The sequence below is a fragment of the Amblyomma mixtum genome, chromosome 1, assembly GCF_055824585.1.
Source record: "Amblyomma mixtum isolate Tamu chromosome 1, ASM5582458v1, whole genome shotgun sequence".
In the NCBI taxonomy this organism is placed as follows: Eukaryota; Metazoa; Arthropoda; class Arachnida; order Ixodida; family Ixodidae; genus Amblyomma; species Amblyomma mixtum.
In genome coordinates this window covers 152,054,275-152,068,796 of record NC_143012.1, presented here as the reverse complement: position 1 = coordinate 152,068,796, position 14,522 = coordinate 152,054,275, and the positions used below count along the sequence as shown (strand labels likewise).

Below are 14,522 nucleotides of genomic sequence, written 5' to 3'. Positions count from 1 at the left end.
GCCCCAAGTCGGAAGGCAAGACAAGCCAAGCAAGCTGGGAAAGAGAAACCAAGGAACGCTCCTTGGGGCGTTTCTTGTCATGTCACCTGAAATAAACGGATGTCGTTTGTACTCGCTGAACGAAGTTGTCTGTTTTAACGAACGCGACATAATATAAGCTGGTGCCGAAACCCGGGAGATACCCCAAGCCCTAACGAAGACGACTACCTGGATGCGAAGGCGACGAATAACGAATAAAAAGCCCATTTATACTCCAAAGCCGCCGCCCAGTGCTAACGAGTGCAGCGATATGGACAGACACAAAGCGAAGAGATCAGCTGTCCAATCACAGGTGACTGGACTGATTGCGGAAATTTACTCTTGCATGAAAAGCCGCACGGGCAACGAGAAGGATTTCAGTGCCTTTTTGGAAAGAATTAGCTCTCTGCAGACCCGTCTAAACGAAGCTAACGCCGCTGTGGAGACGCTATTGCCAGCAGAAGAAGCGGAGCAGGACAATACCGAAACCATCGAGTATGACGACAAGATCGTTACATACATTGCGAAGCTCCAAGCGGAGATACAAGAAATTCAAGGAAGCAGGCAGCCGAAAGGAGAGCCATCACCAAACAACGATGCAGGCGCGGCAACCACGACCTGCCAAGTGAAGCTGCCAAAATTAGAGCTCGTAAAATTTGACGGCAAAGATGTGTCCTGGCAAGAATTCTGGGAACAGTACGAGGAAATGATTCACAGGAACGATCGGCTAACGACCTTGGACAAGTTCGGGTACCTAAAATCGGTTGTGACTGGAGAAGCAGCAAGAACGATCAAGGGCCTTCCCCCCACTTCGCAGTGCTATGGCGACGCCATCTTGGTGCTGAAAAAAAGCTTTTACGGTGAGGACGCCATCGTGCAAGCGCACATGCGAAAGCTCTTGGACCTTGAACCTGTGCGAAACGCCGAAGACATACGGTCCCTCCGAAGGTTGTACGATGCCCTCGTCTCTCGCCTGCGCGGGCTGGAGGTGATCGGCCAGAAACAGGAGACCTACAGCACGCTCCTCTACCGCGTGGTACAGCGCGCCCTGCCGAGAGAAATATTGCTCGAGTTTCACCGATCCGCGGCGAGGGAGAAAACCGCCGTAACGTCAACACAGAACACAGAACGAACTGGATCTGCTGTGCGGAGTGACGACGCACCTGGGCAGCCAACAGAAACAGCTACAAAAGGTACTCCGTCTTTATTCTCGAAGTTACTTGACTTTTTGAGGATTGAAGAGCAAAGCCGCGACAATCTGGTTGCTCAGCAAGGTACTGGCAAGAAGCACCAGGTGTCAATGCTGAAGACGTTAAACCCAACTGGGAGTTACAAGAAGAGCATCGGAACGAAATTTAAATCATCAGCAGCTGTACTTCAGCAGTCAGCAAGAGCAGATCATTGTTTTCTTTGCAAGGAGAATAACCACGAATCCGCTGCCTGCCGTGCTGGCCTTTCGTTAGAAGATGAGAATGCTACGTTTGGGAAGACGCTGCTTCCGCTGCATGAAACCAAATCACCGTTCTAACGAGTGCAGAAGCACCATTAAATGCGGTAACTGTAAAGGGCGACATGCGACAACAATGTGCGACCCCGAATTCACTCATCCGAAAGTCAAAGCAAATGCAACCGATGTGACAAGAGTCCCAGTGAATCTGCAATCTACTGTTAAAGAAACTCGCAAACAAGAAGTACTACTGCAAACGGCCACGGCGTTGTGTGCCGGTGAAACGAAAGCTGTACTTACGTGGTCTCTTTGACGGCGGAAGCCAACGTTCATTCATTACGAAGAGAGCCTAAGAAAAACTCGGGTGTCGAGTTCTTGGAACAGAACCGTTGAAGGTTGGCGTGTTCGGTGGACACTAGTCAGAACGAGACTTTGACAGAGTGCTGGTGTCGCTAACCACACAAAACAAGAAGATTCAACAAATCGAGGGGTTCTTCAGACGGACGTCATATGCGAACAACGAATCCCGATTCCTGAGCAAAGGATCAAGGAACTGCTTGGACCTTTGGCGGCGGCCGACAGGATCTGCGATAACGAAAGAGGTGACATCGACGTCCTCATCGGAGCAGAGCGTTACTGGGAATTTGTAACTGGAAGAAGCAAGCAGCTAGACGGAAAACTCCGAGCAGTCGAGACTGCCTTTGGGTGGTACAGCCAAGGGCCTGTAGGAATAAAGATAGTTGACTCACAGAGCATGCAAACCATTGCCCTTCGCGTATCATTGTCCGAGAATGAGACCATGAACTGCTTGGAACGTTTCTGGGCCCTGGAGTCTATCGGAGTCATGGATAACGACGACTGTGTTGGGCACCAGCTACTCGAATCATTCGAAGACAATATCAGGCGTAGTGATCTCGATACGAGGTAGCCCTTCCCTGGAAGCAAAACATAGATCTAAATGACAACAAGGAGACTGCGGAAAAACGCTTGTTTCAACAAACAAACCACCTTCGGAGAAATCCTGAATTTCTGGAAGCCTACGATGCTGTCATCAGACAGTATTGCATCGAAGACATAGCTGAGCCAGTTGTAGAAAAAACAGAACAGGGAAAACTGATATTACTGCATGCCTCATCAGCCGGTGTTCCGAGAAACGAGCAATTCCATAAGACTGCGAGTGGTTTTCGATGCTTCTTCGCATGGACAGAAGTTAAGGTCATTGAATCAAAACCTTGAGAGTTGTCCGAATTTGACAGCCGACCTTGTCGCACTGCTACTGAATTTCAGGAGCAACAGAATAGTCTTGGTGGCAGATATTGAAAAGGCATTCTTACAAATAGAGATAAGAAAAACGAGAGATGCATTGCGCTTTCCGTAATACCCTACGAAGCCAGGTGCGAGTGCACCAATGGGCGAGGTGCAGACTTTGCGAATGAAGCGAGTTCCTTTCGGAACCACAGCGAGTCCTTTCTTGTTGACAGCAACTCTTCAGCATCACTTGAAGAATATGGAAGAAGAGTATCCGGACACAGCATCACTGCTGGCGCATTCCTTGTATGTGGATGACCTCTTAACGGGAGCAGAAAACAAAGAGGGAGCTCTGAAGATCTACGAAGAAGCTAGGACCATCTTCAGTGCGGCCTCTATGACACTCAACAAGTGGGCGTCCAACAACCAGGCATTGAACGAACGGTTTGCGAGGGATGATTGTCAAGCAAGACACTTGGGATACCTCCCAGGGGTCCTTAAGGTGTTAGGACTGACGTGGAATCCTAAGGCAGATAATCTCACCTTCACCCCACAGTCTATCGAGCTACCTAAGCCAGGAACAAGTATTAAAAGGTCCGTTCTGAAGACTACAGCAAGACTGTATGACCCACTTGGATAGCTAGCTCCATGCACAGTCCGGGCAAAGGCTTTATTCCAAGAGCTGTGGAAAAGAAACGTGGAATGCGATGACGTCCTACCAGAGGATATGGACTCAAAATGGATGCGGTGGAGCGAGGAACTCACCGAATTGAAAAGAGTTCAAATGCAACGCTGCTATAAAGCAGGCACAGTCGAACCTGCCACCAAAACAGTCCTCCACGTATTTGCTGATGCCAGCCCAGTGGCATACGGGGCAATGGCGTACATCTGCGTATCAGATGCGGATGGCATCGCAACTTCGAGCATCCTCATTAGCAAGTCGAGGGTCGCCCCGATCAAGCAACTGACTCTTCCGAGACTCGAATTGATGACGTGTCTTTTGCGGCCAGACTGAGTCTATACACCCTGAAAAGCTTGAAGGAACCACCACAAGTGACGCATTTCTGGAGCGACTCGGCAATCGCATTGCATTGGATCACGGGAGAGCCCTCACAATGGAAACAGTTTGTGAGGAAGCACGTAACAGAAATTCAGCGTCTTACCGACACCTCAGCATGGAGACATTGTCCCGGATCCGAGAATCCGGCGGATCTCATGACCAGGGGAGTTACAGCTTATCAGTTTGTTGAGACTTCCACCTGGTGGGAAGGAACACCCTGGATTAAGGCGACTGAAAACAAGTGGCCACGCTTCTCTCAACCAAGGAACATTCTGACAGTGGACGAAGAAAAGCGAATTGTGGAAGTCCTTCATACAACAAGCTCCACTGAAGTTCCAAAGCTTTTAGACCCAGATCGATACAACAGTGCAACACATTTCTTCCGAGTGACAGCTTGGGTATTACTATATGTGAACAAGCTGCGACATCTGAGCACTAACAAAGGAACACTGACGGCAGTTGAACTGGATGATGCCGAGAAATACTGGATACGACAAGCGCAGCGAGAAGACCTGGAGAGGGAAATTGAGTGCACGAAAAAAGAAGATCGCTTTCCAGCAGACTCGCCCTTGATGAACACTCCAGTGTTTGTTGACAACGACGGTATTCTCCGTATAAGCGGCAGACGTCAACAGAGTGGCAAGCTGTACAACGAACGCCATGCAATTGTACTGTCGAGGCGGCATCACCTAGCCGAATTGCTCGTGCGTCAAGCTCATCGCCAAGTACTACACGGGGAGCACGGGATACTTCGGTACAGTTGAGAGAGAAGTACCATGTTGTACGAGCCCGCCAGCAGGTAAAAAGAATCACTAAAGGATGCATAACCTGTCAACGCTACAATGCAAGTCCAGCATCAGAAGTGACGGCACCGTTTCTACGTGATCGAGTGACCCAGGCTAAATCCTTTGAGGTCACAGGGGTGGGCTTTGCAGGGCCACTTCTAGTGAAAAGAGAAAACTCGCTGTACAAGTCCTATATCACGCTGTTCACCTGTGCTGTGACACGGGCAGTTCACTTAGAGCTTGCGAGGGACATGACAGCGGAGTCGTTCTTGATGACCTTCAGACGTTTCATCTCGAGAAGAGGTGTGCCCAGAGTCATCTACAGTGACAACGCGCTTTCCTTCAAGAAAGCCAACCGAGACCTTTTATACCTCTGGAAGTCTATCCGGAAACCGGAGGTTCTTGACTACTTCGCAAAGACACGAATCGAATGGAAATTCATAGTAGAGCGCGCCCCATGGTGGGGTGGCTTTTATGAGCGACTCGTCGGATCAACCAAACTTGCGCTCAAGAAAGTTATCGCTGCCAAGTTTCTGTCCTTCGACGAGCTAGCAACGAGCTTGGTCGAAATTGAAGCTGTCTTGAACTCAAGACCTCTAACTCATGTATACGACGAACCGGAAGAACCGGAACCTCTTTGCCCTTCCTTCTTCTTGACAGGAACACGCCTCACATCGCTGCCTAGAGTGGGAAAAAACGAAGATGACCAAATCACAGTCTATCAAGGGGTACTTCAGAGACTGTGGACCCGACGCCAGCAGGCCACAGAAGCTTTCTGGCGTAGGTGCACCATAGAGTACCTTGAGGAACTGCGAAATGCGCAGAGTCAGAACGAACGTCAAGGAAAGGCGATCAAGGAAGGCGACTTGCTTCTTCTCCGTGACAGTCTTCAACCACGGCAGCAGTGGAAGATCGCAAGGATTGATAAACTGTTTCCGGGAAGAGACGGGAAAGCGCGATCGTGCCTTCTGAGACTACTTGGAGGATCAACCCTCAAGAGACCAATCCAACTCGTGTATCCTCTAGAGCTAACGTAAAAGGCAAAAATGTCTGAAGTCATCTTCGGGGGGGAGGGTGGGATGTGTTGCGAAACCGAAACAAGACCGCCGCAAGTCGGCAGGCAAGACAAGAGAAACCAAGATACGCCCCTTGGGGTGGCAGTCGTGTCATGCAACCTGAAATAAACGGATGTCGTTTGTACTCGCTGAACGAAGTTGTCTATCTCTAACGAACGCGACAAAGATTGCACTTGTACCAGAGACTAAGGTGCTAGGTGTCATATGTAATGAACATTTGGTATGGAACTCGCATGTGAACTATGTCCTTGCTAATTTGGCGAAAGTAGTTGGAGTACTGTGTAACTGCCGTCATGTCTTACCTGCAAGGCTTAAACTTCAGATATATAATTGCCTCTTTTCATCCCAATTAGACTACTGCTCTTTAGTGTGGAGTACAACATCAAAGGTAAATATAATAGAATCCACACATTACAGAAAAAAGCCCTCCGGCAAGTTGCGGGAGTTTCTTGGGACGCACCATCAATGCCTCTTTTTCAAGTGTACAACTTTTTACCGTTCATTAAATTGTACAGCCAGCGATTAATGACGCGATATAAGACATGCCTGAAATTCAATGATAAGGGATTTCTATCACTGTTTAACCTGAAACGGTCTCCTGACGTGCAGTATTCTCTTCGGAACCAGGAATCATGGTTGGTTCCGTTTTCTAGGACGAGTGAGGGGTGCAACAGCATTGAAAATCGTATAAGCAGGCTTCTAAATGAGTTAATCTCAAAAGATGTAAATGTACATAGCATGAAACCGGCCGAACTTAAGGCTTATCTGATAAATTTTGAATAAATGTGTCAGCAACCGATCACTCCTCATGGTCGCACCAACTAAATCTTTGTAGCAGTTCTTTCGTGTACCTAATTTCGTTTTGATTGTGGTAATTGTGTCATGTTGTTTCAGTCCTTAGCGATGCTTCTTGTTGCACGGTACGCCAGCAATTTGTAAGGGCGCAGGGGCCCTGTCAAGCTGTCTTTTGACAAGCTTTCTGGCCCTGTGCCCTGAATTTTTTTGTATGGAGGGCAAAAAATAAACCTTTGATTTGATTTGATGTAAGGTTTTTGAGCTTGCCGTTTACTACGCGCAGCCTTAGAAGGTGCTCATGCTAAGACAATGCAGTAGAACGCTTTCCTGGGTCTCGCTCGTAGGCCCAGTACGCCACCTGTGTCGCTATGACTGAAAAATGAAGATATCCAGATCAACAAACTATTTTTTAGTATTTTAGATTCCTCTCTCTCCTAAAAACTTATTTTTATATAATGAACGCTGTCTAAAAAGTGCTACTTTTTTGAGAAACTTTGCGAAATTAGCGATGCAAGTAGCTTCATGATCATGATTCCCTGTGCCTTTGTAATAAATTGAACCATAACTTCTTTCGTTAAAAACAGCAAGTGGATAACTTTTTCTCAGGCTGGATATAATAGTTTTGAGACTGCCATATAGACAACGTCCACACTTATTTGTACAGTAGCTGGCAAAAAGAAAAGGGAGCGCTTATCGACGTCCTTCGCAGAAAAATGACGCTTCCAAACCACATCCGGCATGTTGAAGTCGCCTTCAAGAATAAGGACATCTGACAATATTGCCACGTATCATTGTAACGTCCGTTCGTTCGCGCAAGGCCGCAGAAAAGGGGTGTTATCATTTTTGTTCGTGACGCGAGAAGCGACCAGACTAATCTCGATTGTTCGCAGCCATGAAAGGCTGCATCTAGGTTTTTCCAGATTACCGTAGATGATCTTGACCTGTTATCTGGAAGTTTCCTTGCCGGCTTTAAATTGAGCGATGCCGCGAACGGCGGACATTCGTAGTTCGACGACCGACGAGCACGTTTGTTGCTTACGCCGCCGCCGAGTGATTCAGTTCTTTTGTGGGCGCAAGTCAGCCCTAATAAATAGCTTCGTTTCCAAGACTGGTTGGTGTCTTCCTGACCGCTGGACTGCCGTCACTACAACGTGACATCTGGTGGAGGTTCTGGGTAACCTTCCATGTTCCGGAGACCCCTGCAAGTCGTGACGCCAGCCCTTTGAGTTATTCGCCGGAAGACCTGACTCCAGTCTACCACGCAGCCTCTGGAGCCTCCAGCCATGACTTACGCCGCAGCAGTGCGCCGTCCTGTACCTCGACGACAGGACCCAAGCCCCTATCGCCCTTAGCCAGCCGCGTTGGAGCGCCGCCCTCTCCCCCCAACTCGCCCGTCCTACGAGCGTCGTACACGGCCGAGGAAATGCGTCGAGTGGAGAACACCCGACCAGCGCCGCCCACAGTGCTTCCACTGCTGAGAAGCCGGTCACATTCTCCGGTACTACCTATACAGGAGAATAGGCTTCCGAGGGTTCCCTTACGACGCCCCACGACCCCGACCTGGCCAGCGACCAGCCGAAATCGAGGATTTTTTGCGTCGGGAAGGATACTCATCGCCGAGCCGCCTATCGCGTTCTCCGTCGCCATCGTCCCCGCGCTAAGTATCTCCTAGCCGAGGCTACGCAGTGCGTGGACGCTTCCCCAGCCCCCGAAGGTTAAACTGAATAAAGCAGCCTCTGGAGGTGAGGTTGTTCCTGAGCGCAAGAACTAAGATCCTCCATCGACGAAAACAGAAGACCATGCCCCCTACGACGACGACGACGAACCCTACGACGACAACGACCCCTACGACGACGACGACCCCTACGACGACGAGGACCCCTACGACGACGAGGACCCCTACGACGACGACGACCCCTACGACGACGACGACCCCTACGACGACGACGACCCCTACGACGACGACGACCCCTACAACGACGACGACCCCTACAAAGACGACGACCCCTACAAAGACGACGACCCCTACAAAGACGACGATCCCTACGACGACGACGACAAATACGACGACAAATACGACGACAAATACGACGACAAATACGACGACAAATACGACGACAAATACGACGACAAAAACTACGACAACACCGACGACAACACCGACGACGACGACGACACGGCCAGACTTGAAGCTTTTACCGCTACCCTTACACCTTATCAGGAACGCTAAAGGACTCTAAGATCTCGAAGCATTCTCCGTGTTTAATTTCATTTTAAAGCATCGAGACGATGCTTATTTGGGAGGGGGGTAATGCCACGTATCATTGTAACGTCCGTTCGTTCGCGCAAGGCCGCAGAAAAGGGGTGTTATCATTTTTGTTCGTGACGCGAGAAGCGACCAGACTAATCTCGATTGTTCGCAGCCATGAAAGGCTGCATCTAGGTTTTTCCAGATTACCGTAGATGATCTTGACCTGTTATCTGGAAGTTTCCTTGCCGGCTTTAAATTGAGCGATGCCGCGAACGGCGGACATTCGTAGTTCGACGACCGACGAGCACGTTTGTTGCTTACGCCGCCGCCGAGTGATTCAGTTCTTTTGTGGGCGCAAGTCAGCCCTAATAAATAGCTTCGTTTCCAAGACTGGTTGGTGTCTTCCTGACCGCTGGACTGCCGTCACTACAACGTGACAATATGACAGAAATTAATTTACAGACAGCGTGAAATACTACCCGGTTGCTTTCACTTCGTGAGCTTCAGAAAGATCCTACCGCGCGCAGAAAGGTATTTCCACTTCATAAGTGGTTTTTTAATGAAAGAAAATGATGAAAATCTCTCTCACACTCAGTGGCCAGAGTGTGGAAAGAGGGAAAGGAGGAATTGAAAGGAGAAAGAGGTTCCGTAGTGGAGAGCTGCGGGATAATTTCGAAAACCTAGGGCTGTTCAACGCGCGCAGGTATGGCAGAACATAGGTGCGACGTTGGCGCTTCGCCTCAATTGAAACGCAAGTTCGCATCCCACAAACCGCACAATTATGAAACATGTCCAAGATTCCTGGCCAAAATTTGGAACACTAGAAAATTGTAAGATACTGCAGTGTGGTGTGTGACTGGGAATTATATTTTTCGTACAAAAAGCTGTGAACTTCGCGACCGTATTGGGTGGAAGACTTTGGGAATCCGAAGAAAAATCTGCAGCCTGAAGTTCTTGGACAGAATTTACAATGATTGTACCAGTATTAATAATAACCCTTTGTAAATCAGCCGTATTACATTTCGCAGAAACTAGACAACGCGAAAAAGATTAAGTGTTATCAATGCCGCATTAATGCATTTAAGTACTCGTTTTTCCTTAACACAATTCTGGACTGAAATAAACTTCCGAGTGATGTGGTTTGTGCACCTGATTTCCAAAGAGCTGCTCAAATGGTGGTCTGATGTATTTCTTCCAGCTCTCGTGCGTTTATCGGCGCTGTGCTGATGTATATTATGTTATTACTCGTACTACTTGTGAATTCATTTAGTGTTCTTTTAGTATGTTGCGTTACCTTACTGACATCTTTCCCAATATAGTATGTGTTATTGTATGTATTTATATCCACCCTACGATAATGCCTCACGGGCGCTCTAGGTACTTGCAATAAATAAATACTGCAATGAAACTATTCAAGAGGGTGCCCATTCTGACATGCAGCAAAATCTTTCTTGTAAAATGTTTCCATCCATCGCACTGCATAGTCAGCACTACCGCAGAAAACCAATGCCGAACGCTTTTGATGGCAGACAAAATGTTAATAGACATAAAAATTCAAGACTGCCGTCAGGTGATCTGCTGACACATAGACTGTTGTAGGGAATTGATTGTTAAAGAGTAAAAAAATTGCGCTCATAAACAGTTTCCCGCAATTGTGCGGTATGAAAACACAAATATACTCTATGAATAACGTGGACCTGGGAATAGGCGGTGTGCTGAAGTGAAGAAAAAGCCTCCTACAGAAAGTGGCCCCACCACGCTGCGTACGTAAAACCTCTGTCAGATATAACGCCTCATTAACTCATCTACAGTAACCAGAGCAATGGCCAACTGTCAAACTCGTGAGGCACTTGGACAGAGGCCCTGGGAGGTGGCGGGTACTGTATCCAGGCAGTATAGTTGAGGCAGGAACAGAAGGATGTTGCCCATGTTGGCAGTTTCCGTAGGTGTCCTCCCCTCCTCTAGACAGCAAGGTGTCAGTCTACAACCTTCCGCCGGTGGGAGATGTGCTGCCGCCCGCGATATCCAGCTGAGCAGTTCCAGATATGAGGCCAAGATGGCCTTCCAGACCTGGGGTGTACTGTTGGAGAAGGAGGAAGGCCGGAACCCGTCCCCAGCTGATGGTGGTCTAGCAGCTAGACCCAAGGCTTGGGGTGCGACGTTGGGTTCAATGGAGGAGGAAGGAGCGGGTTGTTCCCTGTCCCCACTTCATAAAATTTTCCTTTAGGCACAATCGCGGTGAGACACCATTTTTAGCATCGTGAAAAGTGCCAATCAAAAGCGATGTTTTTTTTTGTTCATAACCTTACCTTGCTTTTGTGTCTTTGAAGATCTCTTGATGTGGAAAATAAATCTGTGTTAGTTGGGTGGCCCCTCTTTCAAGGAGCCCATTGACTTCTGTCGCCGCTCATCCCTCTTGCCCAGTGCAGGGCAGACGACTCGCGCCACCTTCTGGTTAAGATCCCTGCCTTCCCTCTTCCTGATTAACTCTCCTCTTGGCCAGTTCAAAAGCCAAATTTGGTCAAACAGCGAGCGCCTTCTTGCGGCAGGCACATTTATAAAACAGAAGAAGTAGACAGAAATTGAGAAAAGAAGTGAAAAGAAGAGAAAAGAAGGCGTACAACAACAACAACAATGTCTTCGACAACACTTCTGACCCGCTGAGGCAGCCGCAAATCCTTTGTGGTGGAAGCCAAGAGTCGCCGTGACCAAGGAGCATAGGGAATGTCTTTTTTTATAAATTTGCAGTTTCTATCTGTTGGGATGGCGTTGTCGCTGGACAAGCCGCTCCCGGTCGATGCATCAGACAGCGTAGCCAGGCCGGAGAATGACGCTTTATTCTCGGATCAAGGGGTATTATATAGCCAGAGGGGCGAGGGAAAGAAAGAATGAAAGATCGGTGTCGGCACGGGTTCATAGTTGGTGGCTTATCTCTTCTGTTATCAGCAGCACTATCAATGGCAGATCAATAAAAGCAGAAGTGAAGCAACCACATGCTGCCGGTGGAATCCGAACCCACGACCTCCGAATTTCCCGTGCGGTGCTCTACCAACTGAGCTACCATCAATCTTCAATATATAAAAACTACAAAATTATAAACAGAATACATCCCCTATGCTATTGGTTTCGGTGAATGTTGGCTTCTGTCAGTGATATCATAAGAGCAGATCTTTCCATTCTCTGGTCTTCTGAAGAGTTCATCGAGGGCCTCAAATTCAGCGATCTTGATGCCGCATGTAGCATAAGAAGGTTGTCGTACAGCAGCCGCCTTCACCATGTGGCGCTGGTGAACGCTCTCAATGATCACTTACACAAAATGTAAATTGTGCCGAAAAGCAGAACATTGGACAGCCGTCGCAGTAGATCAGTTGGTAAAGCGCCGGTCGCAAAATTCAAACGTCGTGGCTTCCGATCCCAGCGGCAGCATGTTGTTCTTTTTTTCCTGCTTTTATTATTCTGCCATTGTAAAAACTAAAAAAAAAAATTTAAAAACAGACATCGTCCATGCTCCTTGCATTTGGTGACTGTTGGCTTCCGTCATTTGTGTGATAATGAGCACCTCTTTCCACTCCCTCGTCTTCTGCTTCGAGGTAGGCGACCAACATGCTCTCCAGGTTGAGGGCAATCTGCCAGGTGTCAACAGCTGGCAGGAAGGCCTTCAGGCGTCTGCCCAGTTCTTAGCCCAACTCTTTTAGGGTAAAGGCCTCAGAGTAAAGCTGTTTTGACTGAAGGCCTTAATAATAAAATTGGCAGTGGCTTAGCTGTGGTTAAGCCTGGATATACAAGCGAAAAGGTTCAGTTACGCTTGGTTTAATGTCATGGCTGTCGCATTTCGCGCACAATGCACTGGGAGCACCACGATAACGGTGGAGGCGTTCGCCCGTCCACGCACTGCCTGTACGGAGGCGGTCGAGGAGACGCGGGTGTAGTAAATACGCTGCTGTCTCAGAAGGTTGCTTTAGAGACATGTACTGGGGTGTCCATTGCTTTCCGGTGTACACCAACATATGAGCGACAGGCATTTCCTTTCCTTAATTCAATTTTCATTTCATTTTATTTTCCTTAAGGCCCTTACGGCGTGGTTCGGTTATCCACCGAGATATGAGAGAGACAGGCCTCGTTTCCTTTCCTCCAAACCAATTTTATTTTCATTTTCTTTCCCTTATGGCGCGGTTGGGATGTTCACCGAGATATGAGAGTGTACTATCCCACTGTTTGTCTTTTATTTTTTTTCTGATATTTTATTTCTGTCATTTCTTTTTGTCGTATCTTTTCTGTGCTTATTTTTATTCCTTTTCTTACTACGGAGTCGGCGGCCACCTGCGCTGCGCGTGACGTCGCTTGGTTTCGAGCATGCGCAGAAGTGGCAAATCTGGCATCCGGCTCACGTGTAGCGCGGTGTTGACGAGATTAGTGAACCTTTTCGCATCCAAATGCCTTCCAGGTGAAGGCCTTTAAGTAAAAGCGTTTAGAACGTAGCGACATTAATTGTCTATACCACACAGCGACGCTGAACAGCGGAGGCGCTAAGATCGGCGTTCCCAGCCGGCGAAAGAAGAAAATAAAGTTGAACTGCGCGTGCTGGGTGCGCAAGCACGGCCCGGGCTGTTCGGTTCTGGAAGCATGTCACCATGGTCGTTTTGTCCTGGGGCTCCCCTGCTACCTCGAAAATTCTCTACATGCCCACCCTACCTAGTGCTACCGCGCGATTTCCGGCGCTTAGCCATGGAAACCGTCTTCTATTTCTCTCCTGCATTTCATGCTACTATTGGTTCCCTGATTAGAAAATGTTTTCCACAAGCAAAAGGTACAGCGGTGAATAGAGTGTAATGTCGTTGCAGCCATATTAGTGTCCTATAGTTTGTCATCAATGCGGCTACTAGTGCACAGGGTAGTGTATGTTAGTAGTGTAGCAGCACCCTACATAGCAACCACGAAAAAACTCGCTCAGCTTAAGGGACTGTCAGTCTCCACTTACGCTTGTACACACGTACGCAACAAATGCTGTGAGCGATGTCAGAGCACAAATAAATTTGTGATTAAACGAGGTGAGATCGATCGCAAAACGCAATGCATCAGGCAAAAGAATGGAGAGAACTATAATCAGAAGCAGCTGGAAAACAGTTTTTACATGACTATTTGCACTGGCATCGGAAAAGCACCTGAAGAATTGAAGGGGACGATGAGGGGCTGCGTTTTGACTCGCCAAATCCAATAACACTTGAGTAGATGTGACGGAAAATTTCTGAGTAATGTCCATAATTAGCTGCGCCGAAAAGTTCTAGTTGAGAAGAGGCCACGGACTATACATGCCTCTTAAGATTGTGTCGATGCTATAGTGTGGGTGTTACATAGCAAAAGGATACGCATTGCGTCCCCAATGACCAGCAGGTCCAACTTTGTTACTGGCAGGGGAATGCAAGAGGCCGGTAATTGACTCCATGGGCCATGCAGTGGACCAGGTCGTTTTATCCAATTCTAGCGGGGCGCCCACCCTGACCGCGCTATAATTGAGAAAAACAAAAATGGCAGAAATGACAGAAACCTCAGCACGGAAGAAGCTAAACATACTCTTCTGTGGCCGGACCTAAGGACTCACAGGAGAAACATGCGTTTGAAATCCTTTATTAACATGCATTATTCCCAAACTGGCATTAGCCGAGAGAAGTACATGAAACTACCTTTGTATATATCCCAAAGAACCGACCACTCTTTAAAATCAATGAATTTTCTTTTATAGGCGGCGTTGTGCGGTCTTCTTTGTTTCTCCAGACAGCGCACGTCAGGAATCTACATAAGTTGATGCTTTTTGTCACGCTTTCAGTGCAACATTATATTATAT

The 14,522-nt window shown here is 48.1% G+C and overlaps 1 protein-coding gene across 1 annotated transcript; it reads left to right on the top strand.

Annotated features, from left to right (window-relative positions):
* The first annotated feature begins 364 nt into the window (after positions 1-364).
* On the top strand, positions 365-5,353 carry LOC149367997 (uncharacterized). Its single transcript, XM_089575507.1, has 3 exons — positions 365-1,054; positions 2,958-3,143; positions 5,219-5,353. The coding sequence occupies exons 1-3, from the start codon at positions 365-367 to the stop codon at positions 5,351-5,353; spliced, it is 1,011 nt and encodes a 336-aa protein (XP_089431633.1).
* The last annotated feature ends 9,169 nt before the right edge of the window (positions 5,354-14,522 follow it).

What these genes read in the sequence shown, in the direction of transcription:
- LOC149367997 (XM_089575507.1), top strand. Translation starts at nt 365, where the DNA reads ATGAAAAGCCGCACGGGCAACGAGAAGGATTTCAGTGCCTTTTTGGAA. An exon ending in GCACGCTCCTCTACCGCGTG is followed by an intron (nt 1,055 to 2,957) that starts GTACAGCGCGCC and finishes GCAACTCTTCAG; the next exon opens with CATCACTTGAAGAATATGGA. An exon ending in AGTGGGCGTCCAACAACCAG is followed by an intron (nt 3,144 to 5,218) that starts GCATTGAACGAA and finishes TCTTCTTGACAG; the next exon opens with GAACACGCCTCACATCGCTG.